We start from the raw sequence: 15,038 nt of genomic DNA on the forward strand, positions 1-15,038 counted from the left end.
CTCTTTTTCTAGTCTTTAAATGCTTTCGTTTAATTGCTTAAGTATTGATCCACTGCATTCAGGATTTCTTTCACTGCTGTAAATTTGGACTGCACTTTAATTTTCAGGCTGTACTTCTGCTGTCTTAGTACAAATACCTTGACTCTGAACATCCTGCTGCCAACACTGTTCACATCTTATAACTTGGACCGGTAGTTTTGACTTCCCTGCTTTACTCTGGGAAGAGGTGGTGTTCGGTTAGTGCTCAGCACGTCTGTGTCTGTCCCCTACTGGGGAGCCCAGGACTGGACGCAGCACTCCAGGTGTGGTCTCACCAGTGGTGAGTAGAGGCGGAGGATTGCCTCCCTGAACCCGCTGGCAACGCTCTCCTACTGCAGCGCAGGGTGCTGTGGCCGCTTTGCCACAAGGCATTGCAGTCTTATGCTCAGCTGCTTTACCCCAGGACCCCAAAGTCGTTCTCTGCAAGGCTGCTTCCCAGCCTTTCGGCCCCGCTGTGTACTGATGCCTGGGGTTACTCCTCCTCAGCTGAAGGACTTTGCATTTCCCTTGGTTAAACGTCACGAGATTCCGCTCAGCCCAGTTCTCCAGCCTGTCAAGGTCCATCAGAATGCCAGCACGATCGTCGGGCATATCGGCCTTTCCTTCCAGTTCAGTGGACCTGCAAACTTGGTGAGGTTGCACTCTGTCCCATGATGTAGGTCATTAATGAAGATGGTAAATAGTTTTGGACCCAGTGTTGGCTGCTGCAGTACGCCACCAGTGAGTTGCCTGCAGCTGGACTGAGTGCCACTGATCACAACCCTCTGGCCCGTCCATTCAGCCAGTTTTGGGTGCCCCTCATTGTGCACATACGTAACCTGTACTTCATGAGTTTGTCCATGACTCTGTTATGGGAGACAGGGTCAGAAGCCTTACTAAAGTCAAGGTAGACAATATCCACAGCTCTCCCCTCATCCACCAAGCCAGTCATCGTCTTATTGTATCATAGAATCACTGAATAGTTTGGGTTGGAAAGGACCTTCAAAGATCACCTAGTTCCAACCTTGCTGTTGCAGACAGGGACATCTTTCACTACATCAGGTTGCTCAAAGCCCCATCCAGTCTGTGTTCAGTTAAGAGCTCCTTGCTTGTCCATGCAGGCCTCCTGCCATATTTGCTTTATTTCCTACTTGTCAGGATGACACTTTCTTGACCTTGCAGGATGTTATCCTTGAGTGTCAGCCCGCTCTTTTGGATCCTTCTCTACAGGAGAAGGATCTCCGTGGGATTCTTCCGAGCAGCACTCTGAAGAGGTTAAAGTCCATGCTGCTGAAATCTGGTGGTGCGCTCCTGCTTTTTGCTCTGCTCTCTCACATTCAGATCCTGAACGCCACCATCTCATGGTCACTGCAGCCAAGACTGCCCCCAGCTTTCACATCTATGACAAGTTCTTCCTTGTTTGTGTCAGGTCCAGCAGAGCGTCTTTCCGTTGTGGCTTCTCAGTCGCCTACGTCAGGGAGTTGTCAGTGCACTCCAGAAATCTGAATTGCTTATGCTCTGCTGTGTTGTCCCTCCAACAGATGGAAGATTTGGGATGTGATAGCAATTTGAGAACTGCCTTGTTTAATGTGAATATTCGTTTGGTTTATTTCTGGTGAAAAAGTATATATCCATGATATAACTTGGCAAGTATGTTCTCTGGATTTTCAGCTCTTCTTTTGTGTAGCTATCATTTTGGTTTAAAATTGAAGAAAAGACAAAATGTTATCCAGAATTCTGTGGCATTCGATAAAAAAAGAATGGAAATATTTCCCAACAGTTAGTGTACCGGCAGCTAGTATCTGAACCAGTTCCTACCACTTCCGACCTCGCTGGTATGGTTGTTCTCGTAGTAAAAAAGGAAACTGTATTAACATGAGAACTGTTTACCATATGAGGACGTTAAGGCAGACATGAGGGCCATCTGAAAGGGGAAAAATCCAACTAAATCTTTAGTGGACTTGATTGAAAAGCATTTTGTAAATGTTATAATGTTAATGATGTATAATAATGTTCAATCGCTGCCTTTGTCTAGAAAACCTTACCTGTAAGTACTATGTTTAGGAAGCAACTGTAATAAATAATAATGTTCTTTGTAACTTATGCTGAGAGGAAAAATAAGCTTCAATCCTTTAATACTGTAGCAACAAGTTCAACCAAACTGGAAGATCTGACTTATTTGGATGGACAAAGAAATGCTCCTTTACGCACTTCAATTCGCTTACCTTGGCACAACACTGCTGGCGGAAGAGTGCAGCAGGACAGTAAAGGTACACACGTTTACGTCTCATCTGTCTTAGCACAGTCGTACAGTTCTTCCGTAGTTTCAGCAGAGATCTTTGTAAACACCCCCACCCCACAAAGTGGTGTTTTAGAATGCTGACACATCACTCAACATGTTTGAAATAAGGTGCTTGCTTATGGTTAATGCTGGGCTTTAGAAATGGAATGTGTGGCTTTTAGCAAGAAATCGGTATATTGCTTATCTAAGTGTGCGTGGGCAGTAGAGTGCAGCTGGTGTGCATCTCCAAGGTGAAGCTGTGCAATACCAGTGTTCAGGAACTGCACTGAATATTTTCTTGACTGCCAGATTTCATCATGGGATGTGATCACAGATCTTATCAGATAAGAGTGTACAGCAACTCCAGAAATACTATGCTGAATTTAAAATCTTCAAGAGGCTGTCATTAGAATTCTGGTTTAGGAAGAAAACTTGTCTAATACCATTAGACTTATTTATAACTAATATGTACTTCAATACCTCTGGGTTTTCAGCCTGAAAATAGCAGGTCTATTTTAAATGCGAGTGATGTAGGCAACTTCTGTTTTCTCCTCTTAACTAGCTTAGTCATCTGCAGGCACTGTTAATTTACCAGTGGTGCAGATGGGTTATTTAGACCGCTTAAAGAACCACTGTTAAAGGTGTCAGCAAAAGTGGTTGTGTTGAAATCTGATGTTGTAAACGTACAACTTAACCAAGCTTGATGGCCAGGTTCACTCTGTCACTCACTGCTCAAAGGGTATAACAATGATTCAAAACTGCCAAGACAAAAATCAAAGTTACTGAGGCAATGTCTCAATGCATTATAACACATATATGTGGTGTTGGTCACTTACCAAAGACTTGCCGTGTGTGAGAGGTCTCTTTGCCTTGAGGAGCAGCCCTGAGGGTGTCCCATCCCGGGGGGAGATCCCGCTGTGCAGCCAGCTCTCGGCAGGGAGAGCTCCAGCAGGCTGGTTCAGGCTGCCCTAGTTATGGACTGCAGTGCTTGGCTCATAGTCAAGTTCATGTGGTGGAAAAGGTATGCGTGAGACTTCTTGTACCCACAGCTTGCTTTATTCCTTGATAAATGGGTCTTGGAAAAGCTACCTCCTGTCCACGTGCTAATCTCGGAGAAGAGGAGGCTCTGGGGAGACCTTATTGCGGCCTTCCAGTCCCTAAAGGGGCTCCAGGAGAGCTGGGGAGGGACCTTTTACAAGGGCATGGAGTGATAGGACAAGGGAGAATGGCTTCAAACTGGAAGAGGGCAAGTTTAGATTAAACATTAGGAAGCAATCCTTGCCTGTGCAGGTGGTGAGCCCCTGGGGCAGGTTGCCCCAAGAAGCTGTGGCTGCCCCATCCCTGGAGGTGTTCAAGGCCAGGTTGGACGGGGCTTGGAGCAACCTGGGCTGGGGGGAGGTGTCCCTGCCCAGGGCAGGGGGGTGGAGCCAGATGGTCTTCAAGGTCCCTTCCAGCCCAAACCATTCTGTGGTTCTATGATAATCTCGTGATGAGCGTTCCAAGCTCAGAGGCTGGATGAGCTGGGTGCTCGCTGTGTCGCTCCGTTCCTTTGTGGGTTTCCAGAGAACAGCCATAACTCTGAGTTATGGCTCAGGCCTTTACCTCTCTTGGAGCCGGTACCAAAGCACCGCTGGTGTGGCCAAGGAGTTGAGTGCAGCCATCACTACCAGTAACAATTAAAAGCAGAAAAATCTAAGCAAATTCCTGGTAAAACCGATCTTGAGATGGTACATAGAAGCTATGCTGTTCTTTTTCATTTGTTTTTTTTTTTCCATAGTTGTAGATTAATGCTGAAACAGCATTTGTGTAACATCAGATTTAGTAATGAATCCTCAAAGCATTATATTAGTGAACATTATAATTCCTGTAAATTTTCTCTCTATAAGTCTTGTCAGGTGTTTGCCAAATGTATAGGTTAAAGTAGTCAAACATGACTACGCTTTTAGCTGTGCCGTGTGATTTCTGTTCTTGTGGCTTCAAAAGTACAGAAAAACAGGGTAGTAGTATTTTTTTACGTAAAAAAAAAATTGGCTTTTTAAAACAGAAAAAAAATATTTATTTTCTGTACGTTTTCTGTTTCTCTGTAAATGTATTTAGAGATCTGAAGATCTGACACTGAGATGCTCGGCAGTGTAGTTCAGTCTAAACTGGAAAATGTTTGGCACATGCTCATTTATAGAATTATTAGTGCATTCTTAAGAAACTTTTGGATTCTGCACCTTACTAGCTCGAGTTCAATTGTGAAACATTCCTCAAATTATACTCGTAGCTTCTCTTCTCTAGAATTTAATTCACGTAGGAATTGTGGAGGTAACCTGAACTGAGCAAATCAGTTTTCATTGTTTTCATGGTGAAAGCTCTAAGAAGTCTGCGTGTGGACTCTCGTAACAAGGTCACTGAGTGAAAGGATCTTCTTACGGAGAGCTGTTTTATTGCATGTCGAGTTTCTTCTAACCACCTCTTCTCCCTGCCACCTCTTCCCAGCTCGTTTCGTCCCCTATAAGCCTCAAGACATTCTGCTGAAGCCACTGTTGTTTGAAGTGCCAAGCATAACAACAGACTCGGTGTTTGTTGGGAGAGAATGGCTGTTTCAAGCGATTGAAGAAAAACTGAAGAGTACTGATCCAGCAGAGAACAGGGGAGCAGTCATTACTGGAAATGTGGGATTTGGGAAGACTGCGGTTATTTCACGGCTGGTGGCTCTTAGCTGCCACGGAAGTCGCATGAGGCAAATAGCTTCAAATAGCCCTAATTCATCGCCCAAAAGTATGTTCCTTTTCTGCGTAATTGTGTGGGTTATTGTACTGATAACAGTCAGAATGTTGTTTGCTTTTCTGGCTTAAGGTCGTTGGGCCTCATTAACTCCTCGGCAAACACTTGTTCCCTCCAGTGAGGGAAGGAAACTGTTAACATCGTGTGCTTTGACAAATACCTTCCGCTTAATATAGCGTGGGCTCAGCCCAACAAAAAAGACAGTAAACTGGAGAAAATCTCTTTCTTCTGTCAGGCAGTGTGTGCCCTGAATGCCGCTGGTAGTGTGACTGGAGTAGCTTGTTCTCCCGTCAGTTTGGAGAGAGAGAAGTGACCTGTTTCTCCCCCAGTGTGTACTACGCACTTTTCAGTACCGCGCGTTTTCCACAGAATTTCAGTAGAGGCAACAATAAAGCTGTGGAGAAACCCATTCTGCCTTCTGCGAGGATCCATCGGATTCTGTCACCTGACCCATCCAGTGCCTACAGTAGCTGGAAGGACGGTGTGACTGTCGTTACTGCTACTTCCCCTGCTGACACTTCAACTAATAATAATAATAGTGATGATGATAAACTGTTTATATTTCCCAAGAGTTCAGTCATATAATAACTGTTAGTTTAAATGAGTCATCGCATATATAATTTTCATAAGGAAACTCTTCACACCAGCAATGGTTTTTCTTTCAGTAATCCTATAGTTTTGATCTAAAAGTCAGTTGAATTGTTTTAAAATTGTAAAGTTGCAAATATGTGCCTATATTTGCCGGACTGGTTGCGGGCATTCTTTTAATGCTGTTGTTCAGTTTTAATTTTTATTCTAGCAGTAAAGATATTCTGTGATGTCCTCCTATAAAACAATCTGTTACCAGCAAATTTTGGTCTCTTTTGTATTTGTTGCCTTTTAAAAATAGGTGGTGACTCCTGTCTGGAGATTCCCTTGAGTCAGTTACCCCCGTCTGCTCCTCCAACAAGTGGTACCAATACAATGAAGACTCTGAATTGTCCTGGTAGCCCTGAATACCAGAATGAAACAGGTGATTCGGTGAGACGCCTTGCTTCAAGGGTGAGTTTTCACTTATTTATAGGTTTTCAGTGTGTTGGAAAACCTCTAAGCTGGGGGCAGGCAGCCTGCTGTGCACCGCCCCCTGGGTCTGCCCGGCGGCAGTGGTGGGAGAACAGTCAGTAACCTTGGACGCTTCTCAAAATGTGTACGTTTCATGGCTGGTGAAACTGGCTACCTGCCTTTTCTGCCTTTCAAGTTATTTCTTGAATTCTGCTTGGTCTTAGAAAGAAGTACGTTAAAAATTTCACATCTGTTCTATGTGTGTATGGGAGGTTGGGATCCCTTACTTGCAAAAGTGGCCGTGTGTTCTCTACAGGTAGATGCTCACTGCACCCTCCTAAAGCAAAATTCTGGAGGGAAAAAAAGAAGATAAAATGTTTGGTCTGTGCATAATCCATCTATGTTCTGTGATACAGGTTGAGTCTGAATGTAGTCTTTCAGTTGTCCATACTCCGAGAGTCTGAAGTGAGCAATTAAAAGTTACTTTTGCATTAGATTATTATGATATATGTTTGGGTTTTTTTCCTAAGTACTAGATACAGTTAATGTCTGAACTGCATACTTTATGGAAATAGTTGTGAGGAAAACATGGGGTTATTGTTGCAGACTTTAAGGTGATGCGTATTTGGAAATGATGTTATGAAAGCCACTGAAGTACAAACTTTATTTACTGTGAAGACCATGCTTTCCTTGTGGTTTGAGTTTTTTCAAAGAAATATGGCCTATGTCATGTTTTATTTCTAAGTGATACACAGCTTTGAATAAAGCCGGTTGTCCTCTTTCTCTGTCCGCTACCTGAGGTGTCTGTAGTACTGTCTGTCACTTGCCTTTGCCCGACGATGATGGTCGCATCGGTCCCTGGGGTCATTACAGCGTGTGACACAGTGGCAGAATCACAGAACGGTTTGGGTCTGAAGGGACCGTTAAAGGCCATCCAGTGCCACCCCCTGCCCTGGTCAGGGACACCTCCCACCAGCCCAGGTTGCTCCAAGCCAGTGTTGTTAATTATATATGTTGTTAATTATAGCTGATAGGTTGCTTAGTAGGAGCCTCAAGTTATTTTTGTTGTGCTATGTGGTTACTTAGCTGTTCCCCACTGTATCCCCATGGCATGAATTCCAGTTAGTATGTTTTCCTGCCAAAATCTGACATTTTGGTTGCTTTTCCTCTTCGCGTGCCCTACAAGGTCAAATCTATTCCGTGGTCTTCTTTGTGTCTCTGACACAGGCCATCAAGACCAGCTGCAGAGTCGTGTAATTATTCTGACACCGCAAAATATTTTGTAGTTGAAAGAGAAATTTAGTAACACTTTATCGTAATTGGACTGAGTAGTAACCAACTTAAACATTGAAGGGTAACACTTTTTTTTTTAATTCTCCAGGTCGTTGCTTATCACTACTGTCAAGCTGACAACACATACACGTGTCTGGTCCCAGAATTTGTACACAGTATTGCAGCTTTACTTTGTCGTTCGAGTCAATTAACAGCATACCGAGATCTTCTAATAAAAGAGCCTCACTTACAAAGCATGCTTAGCCTGAGGTCTTGTGTCCAAGAGCCAGCAGCAGCTTTTAAGAGGGGAGTGTTGGAGCCACTGTCAAACCTCAGGAAAGGTGGGTTAAGCGGGAAGTGACATGGAAACTGAATCTAAACTGCATAAAAAGTGAAAGAAGTCTAAGAATATGTGTTTTAATGCTCTAAGAGAAATAAACAAATCAGAACATTCCCGAAGAAAGGGATCCCTTAATTGTGGTGGTTGTTTGGACAATAATAGGTAGGTTTTGAACAGTTGTTTCGTGTTTTAAAATAAAATTCTATGAAACTTACAAAAGATCATGGAAACTTCACCTTTACTTTTTTGCCAGAAAACTCAAGGATAACTCTGTAGCTTGAAGTTAAGGCTGGCACATCTGCATTAAAGGATTTTGTTTGCAGATGCTTTTTAGTTTTGTCACACTTTTTCGTTCTGTAATTTTCTGTGCCTAAACAACTACAAAGCAGGTATGGTTTTTGCTTGCTTTTAAAATTGGTATGGCGATTTTCCAAGAAAGCATGTAACAACACGATTTTCGCATTTAAAAAAAACAAGCCTAGCCAAGTCCTCCTTGGAAGCAGCCAGCTTCAGAGTATGTGCCAGTGTGAGCAGGTACTCGGTATGCGGCGAGGCGGGCAGGTTTGCCTGTGTGTGAACAGAGCGTGTGGCGTTCCTGTGAAAACGGGTTTGCGGTTCTTGAATTTTGTTGACTGTCAACAAATATCTTCAAAATCCATTGCAGATCTTATGTTTGCCCCTGGGATTTTCATCCTTAACGAGTGTTGTTTTTAATCTCCTAAATATTGCTTAAATACCATAAAATGTATTGCTGTGCATAAGGATACGTTTTTATTTCTTGATGGTCAAAATTTGGGGATAAAAATATGTCACTTAATAGGAGAATTTGTATTCATCCTTTGCTTTTTTATTTTCATATTTCAGAGCGGAAAATTCCTGAGGAAGACTACATAATTTTGATAGATGGTTTAAATGATGCTGAATTTCATAAACCTGATTATGGTGACACACTTTCTGTATTTCTCACCAACATAATCTGTAAGTTTCCTCCTTGGCTGAAGCTCATTGTGACTGTAAGAACTAACTTCCAGGTAAAAACAACTTTTGACTCTTTTCTTGCCCTAAAAGGCCAAGTGATCTTTTGTATTGGTGCATCCGCATTATTATGAAAAATGCTGGGTTTGGAGGAATTCAGAGTCTCTCGGGTCTTTTTCCTTCCTTCCTTTGTTGCTGCGTGTTTCTTTACTGTGCACAAGGATGATATTGGAGGCCTTTTTCGTTTTGAATCACTTTCTTGAGAATACTAGTAGAATTGAAACATGGTGAAATCAGGGTATGTTTCCTTGGCCTTCACAAGTGGAATAAGCAAATGAATGATTGAAAGCTTAACAAAAATTAAAAGTAATTAAAAGCCCGTCGTGATTTCCCCTTCAACGTTTACTTGTTGGAGTGTATTTCTGCCAGTATTAAGCTCTGGATTTTCACTTTTTAGGAAGTGATAAGCCACAATTCCACTATCTGTGTTGATGCAATTGATTTCTGGCCTTAATACCATTGATCTTTCTGCATCTCTTCATCTGTTTGCTGCCCCTGAAAAAAAAACAGCCTCAAAACTTCTGGTTAAAGCGTTTTGTAAGAATTAAGCAGCTAAGAGATACTCACAGAAATCCTGAGAGTGTTTAAGTGAGGCCACACGGCGTTCCTGTTTTCCTGCGCTGGACAGCAATGTTCTGAACAACGTTCTGGCCTTGGTCCTGGCGCTCGTCAGGCTGTTTTGAGATAGTCGCCTTCCGTTCACTTCACTTTCAAACAGAAGGTGTGTCCATCTGTCTTAGTCTTTCACCGTGTCTCAGCGATGGCACCCTCTGTATGTTCTGAGCGTGCCAGAGGCAGCTCTGGCGGGCCCGTGCTCCCTCCTTCTCCCAGAAGAAGGGCTGAAGGACGGAGGCCCGGCGCGGCAGGAGCCGTCCCCGCGCGGCCGAGGCTGTGCCTGGGGAGGAGTGGGCCGATGGCCGCTCTGCACCGAGCTGGCCAGGCGCGGGGCTGCGCTGGTGTGCTGCGGCACGGCCTTCCCGGAGGTGGCACCACCTCTGCCTTGCTGCCACTCGGCCTCCGAGCAGCTACCTGGCCGAATAGTTCCGTTCTCAACTACATTTTTATTTTTGACAAGGGATTTCTGTAGCAGGGACTGTTTCCTCTTTGGAGAAGTGTGTATCTGTGATCAAAACATCTCACTAGCCCGAAAATTCAGCTGTCTGAAGTCCATTTAACTACTTTAAAGTGGAAGAAAGAATTCCTTTTTGTGTTGCGGAGGTGTTGAGGCATTTGTTAAACACTTCTGATATACATAAGAAGTTTTAGGTCTTTTGGACCCTTATTTACATAAACATAAATGTTCTTTGTGTTTCACAAACGTAAAAATGTGTTGGGGTGAACCTGCTGAAGTGTCCAACTGTGCCACGCGTGGTACTGGCCCTCAACCAAAGGGGCTGTGCGTGTGGGTGTGTGTGTACGTGTGGGTGGTGCCTTTCCCATGCATCGCGGCTGGAAGGTGTAATGATGAGGAGATTCTCTTCTCTCTTGTCACTTGTGATGTTTCTTAATAAATCACTGCTTCTTAACACATCATTCCCCCCCCCCCCCTTCCCCTGCCCTGTCTCAGGCTCCAATTCTGGTACGTGTTTTCTGTTCCCTTAACTTTGGAGTGATCACTTCTATAGCTCATCCCCTCCAATTGCCTTGCTGAGCTTGGTCAGTAGAATATTTGAGACCTTCCTATGGAAAATAATGAAATGTAGAAATAGCCTTCTACCTGTTATCCGGGGACAATATTTGCAAAGCAGAGATACTGAATTTCTTTTTAATCTGTCCAGTAGTCATTACAGAAGAGCAATATAGCAAAGATGCGTTGTTGAGTTTCCAGTGCTGGAATAATGTAATACCTGTGGTGTTTTTTTCTTTCTTTCTTTCTTTCTTTTCCCCTCTTGCCCTCATAGGAAGTAGTAAGTTCACTGCCCTTCATCGCAATATCCCTGGACAATTTTCCAGACAACAAAGAAATTCATGATGACTTGAACGCTTACATTCAGTACAGAATTAATAACAGCCAGGAAATTATAAGCAACATATCTTTAAATGGAAAAGCTGATGCAGCTATTATTGGGAAAGTGAGTAACCACCTGATCACGAGAAGCCTGGGATCTTACCTCTACCTGAAACTCACTCTGGATCTTTTCCAAAAAGGCCACCTAGTAATCAAAAGTGCGAGCTACAAGGTTGTTCCAGTGTCTCTATCGGAACTGTACTTACTTCAGTGCAATATGAAGTTCATGACAAACTCAGCTTTTGAGCGAGCCCTGCCGATACTGAATGTGGCACTGGCATCCCTGCATCCCATGACGGATGACCAGATTTTCCAGGCTATTAATGCGGGCCAGATAAATGGTGAACAGCAGTGGGAAGACTTCAGCCAAAGGATGGAAGCCCTTTCGTGTTTTCTGATAAAAAGGCGTGACAAAACACGTATGTTCTGCCACCCTTCCTTCAGGGAATGGCTTGTTTGGAGAGCAGACGGGGAAAATACGGACTTCTTGTGTGAGCCAAGGTAAATCATGTTCAGATAACTGCAATTATGTTTTATGTAATTGGTTGCAACAATTGGTGAGATGAAAGACTGATGTTAAAACACAAGCACACCTAATTTTTTCCAAAAATGGAAACTTTTATATGTTTAGAGGCAGACTTCACCAGAAGTATCAGAGGTTTCAATGCATAATTGACTTTGTAGAATTTGCAGATTTGCATTTGACTTTGGTACCTTCATGGAGAAATGAGAGCACTGTGTTGTTAGTAATATAGCAAAATTGTTGAGAATCGTGTGCAGCAGCACCTTGTCTATTTAGAGTGCAGGATAAGAAAGAACAGATCATTTGGGCTCTTTTAAACATAATACTATTAGGACATTTTGTTCTACAATTATATCCTTTTGGCATCGTTTCAGTTTGTTCCATCTCACCTTTGACTTAGCATAAATTAGTTAAATTGGAGACAATGAGCTGTTATACATGCACATTGTCGCAGTCTGCATCTTCCATTTCTTTCATACTCTTCGAGGTTTTTAGGTTTTTTGGTTTTACAAAAGAAAAAATAATGCTGGCATTTAAAATTATCACCGGCCCAAGACTTGTCTGCGCTCCTGAGTGGATTTAACAAGAAGAGTTGAGTGTAGAATGACGGGGCTCAGGGCTTGCTGCCGTTCCTCGGCACGCGGTGCCGGCTCCCATGGCAGGTGGGGGTGCCTGGTCCTGCTTCACCCTTCCATTTCAGAAAGGTTCAGTTCAGAAATTTCTGAAGCTGGGGCAAGAAGCGCCCCGCAACTTCATCGCCCAGATCAGTAGTGTAATTAGCATACGGTTAATTGTCCGGTTCCAGTACATAGTCTGATTAATGTGTAGTATATGATAACTTGGTTTTCTCAGGGTTATGCCATTTCCACTGTTTCCTAGAGCACTGACCACTGACTAACGTAGGTGTAGGATTACTGCATACACATTTTTACCTCAAATTTCAAAAGGATTCAGATCTGCTTCTAAAAGCAGTGGGTTTTGTCTGAGGCACCTGCAGTTTCTGAGTGTGAGATGAAGCACGACCGAAGGGGAGCAGTGTGCACGGTGGTGTCCAAAGCTGCGCTGGCTCTGATGTGGGTCTCTTGTGAGGGGACACAGGGGAAATACCAGGAGTGTGTTTCAACTTTGAAATTTGACTTTTTTCTCTTTGCATTGTTTCATTATGGAAAGAATTTTGTTCAGACAAACAGCAGTCTGACAAAGAAAGTTGAGCTATTGTGACGGGCATGCAGATGTGTCTGGATGGTTATGGAAAGAATCGTTATAAAAGTAGTTCTCTTCTAATCCTCTTTACTAGGAATGGACACGCTTTGCTGGCTTTCATGTTTTCTCGACAAGAGGGAAAGTTAAACCGCCAACAAACTATGGAACTTGGTCATCATATACTTAAAGCTCACATTTTTAAGGTAAAGCTTACAGCTTAATACGTTTAATGATCTATTCATATGAATGGATCTTAGAGATCCTCCTCTGAGTTGCTTTAGTAATTTGTTAGAAGCTTATGCAAAATACTTGTTAGTCCTAACAAACAAAATTGTTACTTCTCTTTATACTGATGAGATGTAGATATAAATAGTGTTTCTAATCCTAGAGAGAGATTTCCTGTTATATTATTTCTGTTAGGGTCTCAGTAAGAGGACTGGAATTTCTTCCAGTCATCTTCAAGCCCTGTGGATTGGTTATAGTACCGATGGACTGTCTGCAGCCCTTGCCTCCCTGAGAAACATCTATACACCCAATGTGAAGGTAAGAATATAAGTGTTCATGTACAATCAGTGCTTCCTCTGCCACTGTTGCTGTGCCTCTGATGAATGTTGAACCTAATGTAAGCCTTTAGGAGAAAAAACGCCACCACTGTGCATCCGTAACTGAACTCCTTTACAGTGAGTCTTCGTGTACTTTTTTAAGCTGTTGTTAAAGCCCAGTTCAGTTTTCCTGGATAGTTTGGATGGAAAGAAGGGTTTCGCCCTACTTCTGCTGTAGCCACACTCTGTAGTGTAGGTAGGCACGTGGATGCATTTCCAGGGGTTCGCATGTACCGCCCGGTTTGCTGGGCAGACTTCAGCTGTGTTTTCTTGTGTGGGGAGGTATCCAGGGAATTGTAAATGGGGAAATACTGTGAAGGGATGTAAAATGCCAGAACTCTGCACTATTACTTGAATTCCTGGATTATGGATAGGGAAATCCAAGTTGACAATTTGCAATTTTAGCCTTTTGATTGGAAATGTGCATGTATGTGCACACACACACGCATGCTCTGATAATTTTTTTGAGATTGCTTTTTCTCGTTCTCTGTTAATAGAGTCGGCTAGATAAATCTGCAGAGTAGTAGCAAGTCACGCGGATGAAATTGTGGTGAGAGTGTTTCAGGGGAGAGGCAAGTCTTCTATAAGGAGTGCATAGTTCAGTAATACAATAAGCTATTTGCTCAGAGATTATTAAAACTTTCTATTGCTATATATGTGATAAAGTCATTGTCAGCCAATAAAAATCTGCTTCAAAATTAGGGACTAACATATGAGTACCTGGATCAAGATGTCAGTCACTTAACAAATTCATACAAATCTGAGGAAAAAACTGTTTTGTTTAAATGAAATTTTAGGTGAGTCGGCTGCTGATCTTGGCCGGAGCAAACGTGAATTATAGGACTGAAGTACTAAATAATGCTCCAGTGCTGTGTGTCCAGTCGCATCTTGGACATGAAGAAGTGGTCACTCTTTTACTAGAATTTGGAGCTGCTATTGATGGAACTTCAGAAAACGGGATGACAGCACTTAGTTACGCAGCCGCTGCAGGTCACATGAACATAGTTTCACTGCTGTGCAAAAAAGGTGCAAAGGTAAGCTGATGCACGGATTGCAATGTTTGCAGCCAAAAAAATCATGCAAAGGCCTAATAGAAACTGTTGTTGATCACATAAGTATATAATTAACACACATAGACTTGGGGCGGGGTGGTGGGGGAGTCCAGAAGATCTGCACAGACTTCCATGGAGCATTTTCCATGTGCCACTGGTCACAACCCTCTGGCCCGTCTGTTCAGCCAGTTTTGGGCGCACCTCATCGTGCACGTACGTAACCTGTACTTCATCAGCTTGTCCGTGACTGTGTTACGGGAGGCAGTGTCAGAAGCCTTACTAAAGTTGAGGTAGACACCATCCACAGCTCTCCCCTCGCCCACTAGGCCAGTCCCCTCATTGCAGAAGGCTGTCGGGTTGGTTAAGCATCATTTCTCCTCGGTAAACCCATGCTGACTGCTCCCGGTCGCCTTCTTGTCCTTCATGTGTTTGGAAAAGGTTTCCAGGTTTTTTCCATCACCGTCCCAGCAGCTAAGGTGAGGCTCTTTGGCCTGTAATTCGCCAGATCTTCCTTCTTGAAGAAAGGAGTGACATTTGCTCTCCTGCAGCGCTCAGGAGCTTCTCCTCCCCATGGCCTTTCTCTAGACTTATTAACTTTCAACACTTGTTTCCCAACGCAGGCTGACTACGCAGACAAGAAAGGCCAGTGTGCCTTGGTCCATAGTGCACTGAGAGGGCATTGTGATATCCTTCAATACCTGCTTAATGTTGTTTGGATATCTCCTTCCCAAGAACAAAATTCACTAAGAAAAAGCCAGGCACTGCAACAAGCTCTAACCGCAGCTTCCAGTATGGGACACTGCCAGGTGGGTTGATAGTTCAAATATTTCCAAATCTGCATTTATCAGAATTGTACAACAGTGCTTGTGGCTATTTTTAAAAGAGGTTTGG

The 15,038-nt window shown here is 43.3% G+C and overlaps 1 protein-coding gene across 1 annotated transcript in view; it reads left to right on the forward strand.

The window, feature by feature from the left end:
* Positions 1 to 15,038, forward strand: part of TANC1 (tetratricopeptide repeat, ankyrin repeat and coiled-coil containing 1) — a 53,661-nt gene that overhangs the window by 21,933 nt on the left and 16,690 nt on the right. Inside the window, exons 6-15 of the mRNA XM_009885465.1 lie at positions 2,163 to 2,288; positions 4,784 to 5,065; positions 5,961 to 6,112; positions 7,494 to 7,725; positions 8,589 to 8,755; positions 10,661 to 11,268; positions 12,588 to 12,696; positions 12,914 to 13,036; positions 13,893 to 14,129; positions 14,768 to 14,953. Coding sequence (XP_009883767.1) covers positions 2,163 to 2,288; positions 4,784 to 5,065; positions 5,961 to 6,112; positions 7,494 to 7,725; positions 8,589 to 8,755; positions 10,661 to 11,268; positions 12,588 to 12,696; positions 12,914 to 13,036; positions 13,893 to 14,129; positions 14,768 to 14,953 — 2,222 coding nt within the window. The remainder of the gene's footprint in view (positions 1 to 2,162; positions 2,289 to 4,783; positions 5,066 to 5,960; positions 6,113 to 7,493; positions 7,726 to 8,588; positions 8,756 to 10,660; positions 11,269 to 12,587; positions 12,697 to 12,913; positions 13,037 to 13,892; positions 14,130 to 14,767; positions 14,954 to 15,038) is intronic.

Source organism: Charadrius vociferus, unplaced genomic scaffold (assembly GCF_000708025.1).
Source record: "Charadrius vociferus isolate BGI_N301 unplaced genomic scaffold, ASM70802v2 scaffold404, whole genome shotgun sequence".
NCBI classification, from domain to species: Eukaryota; Metazoa; Chordata; class Aves; order Charadriiformes; family Charadriidae; genus Charadrius; species Charadrius vociferus.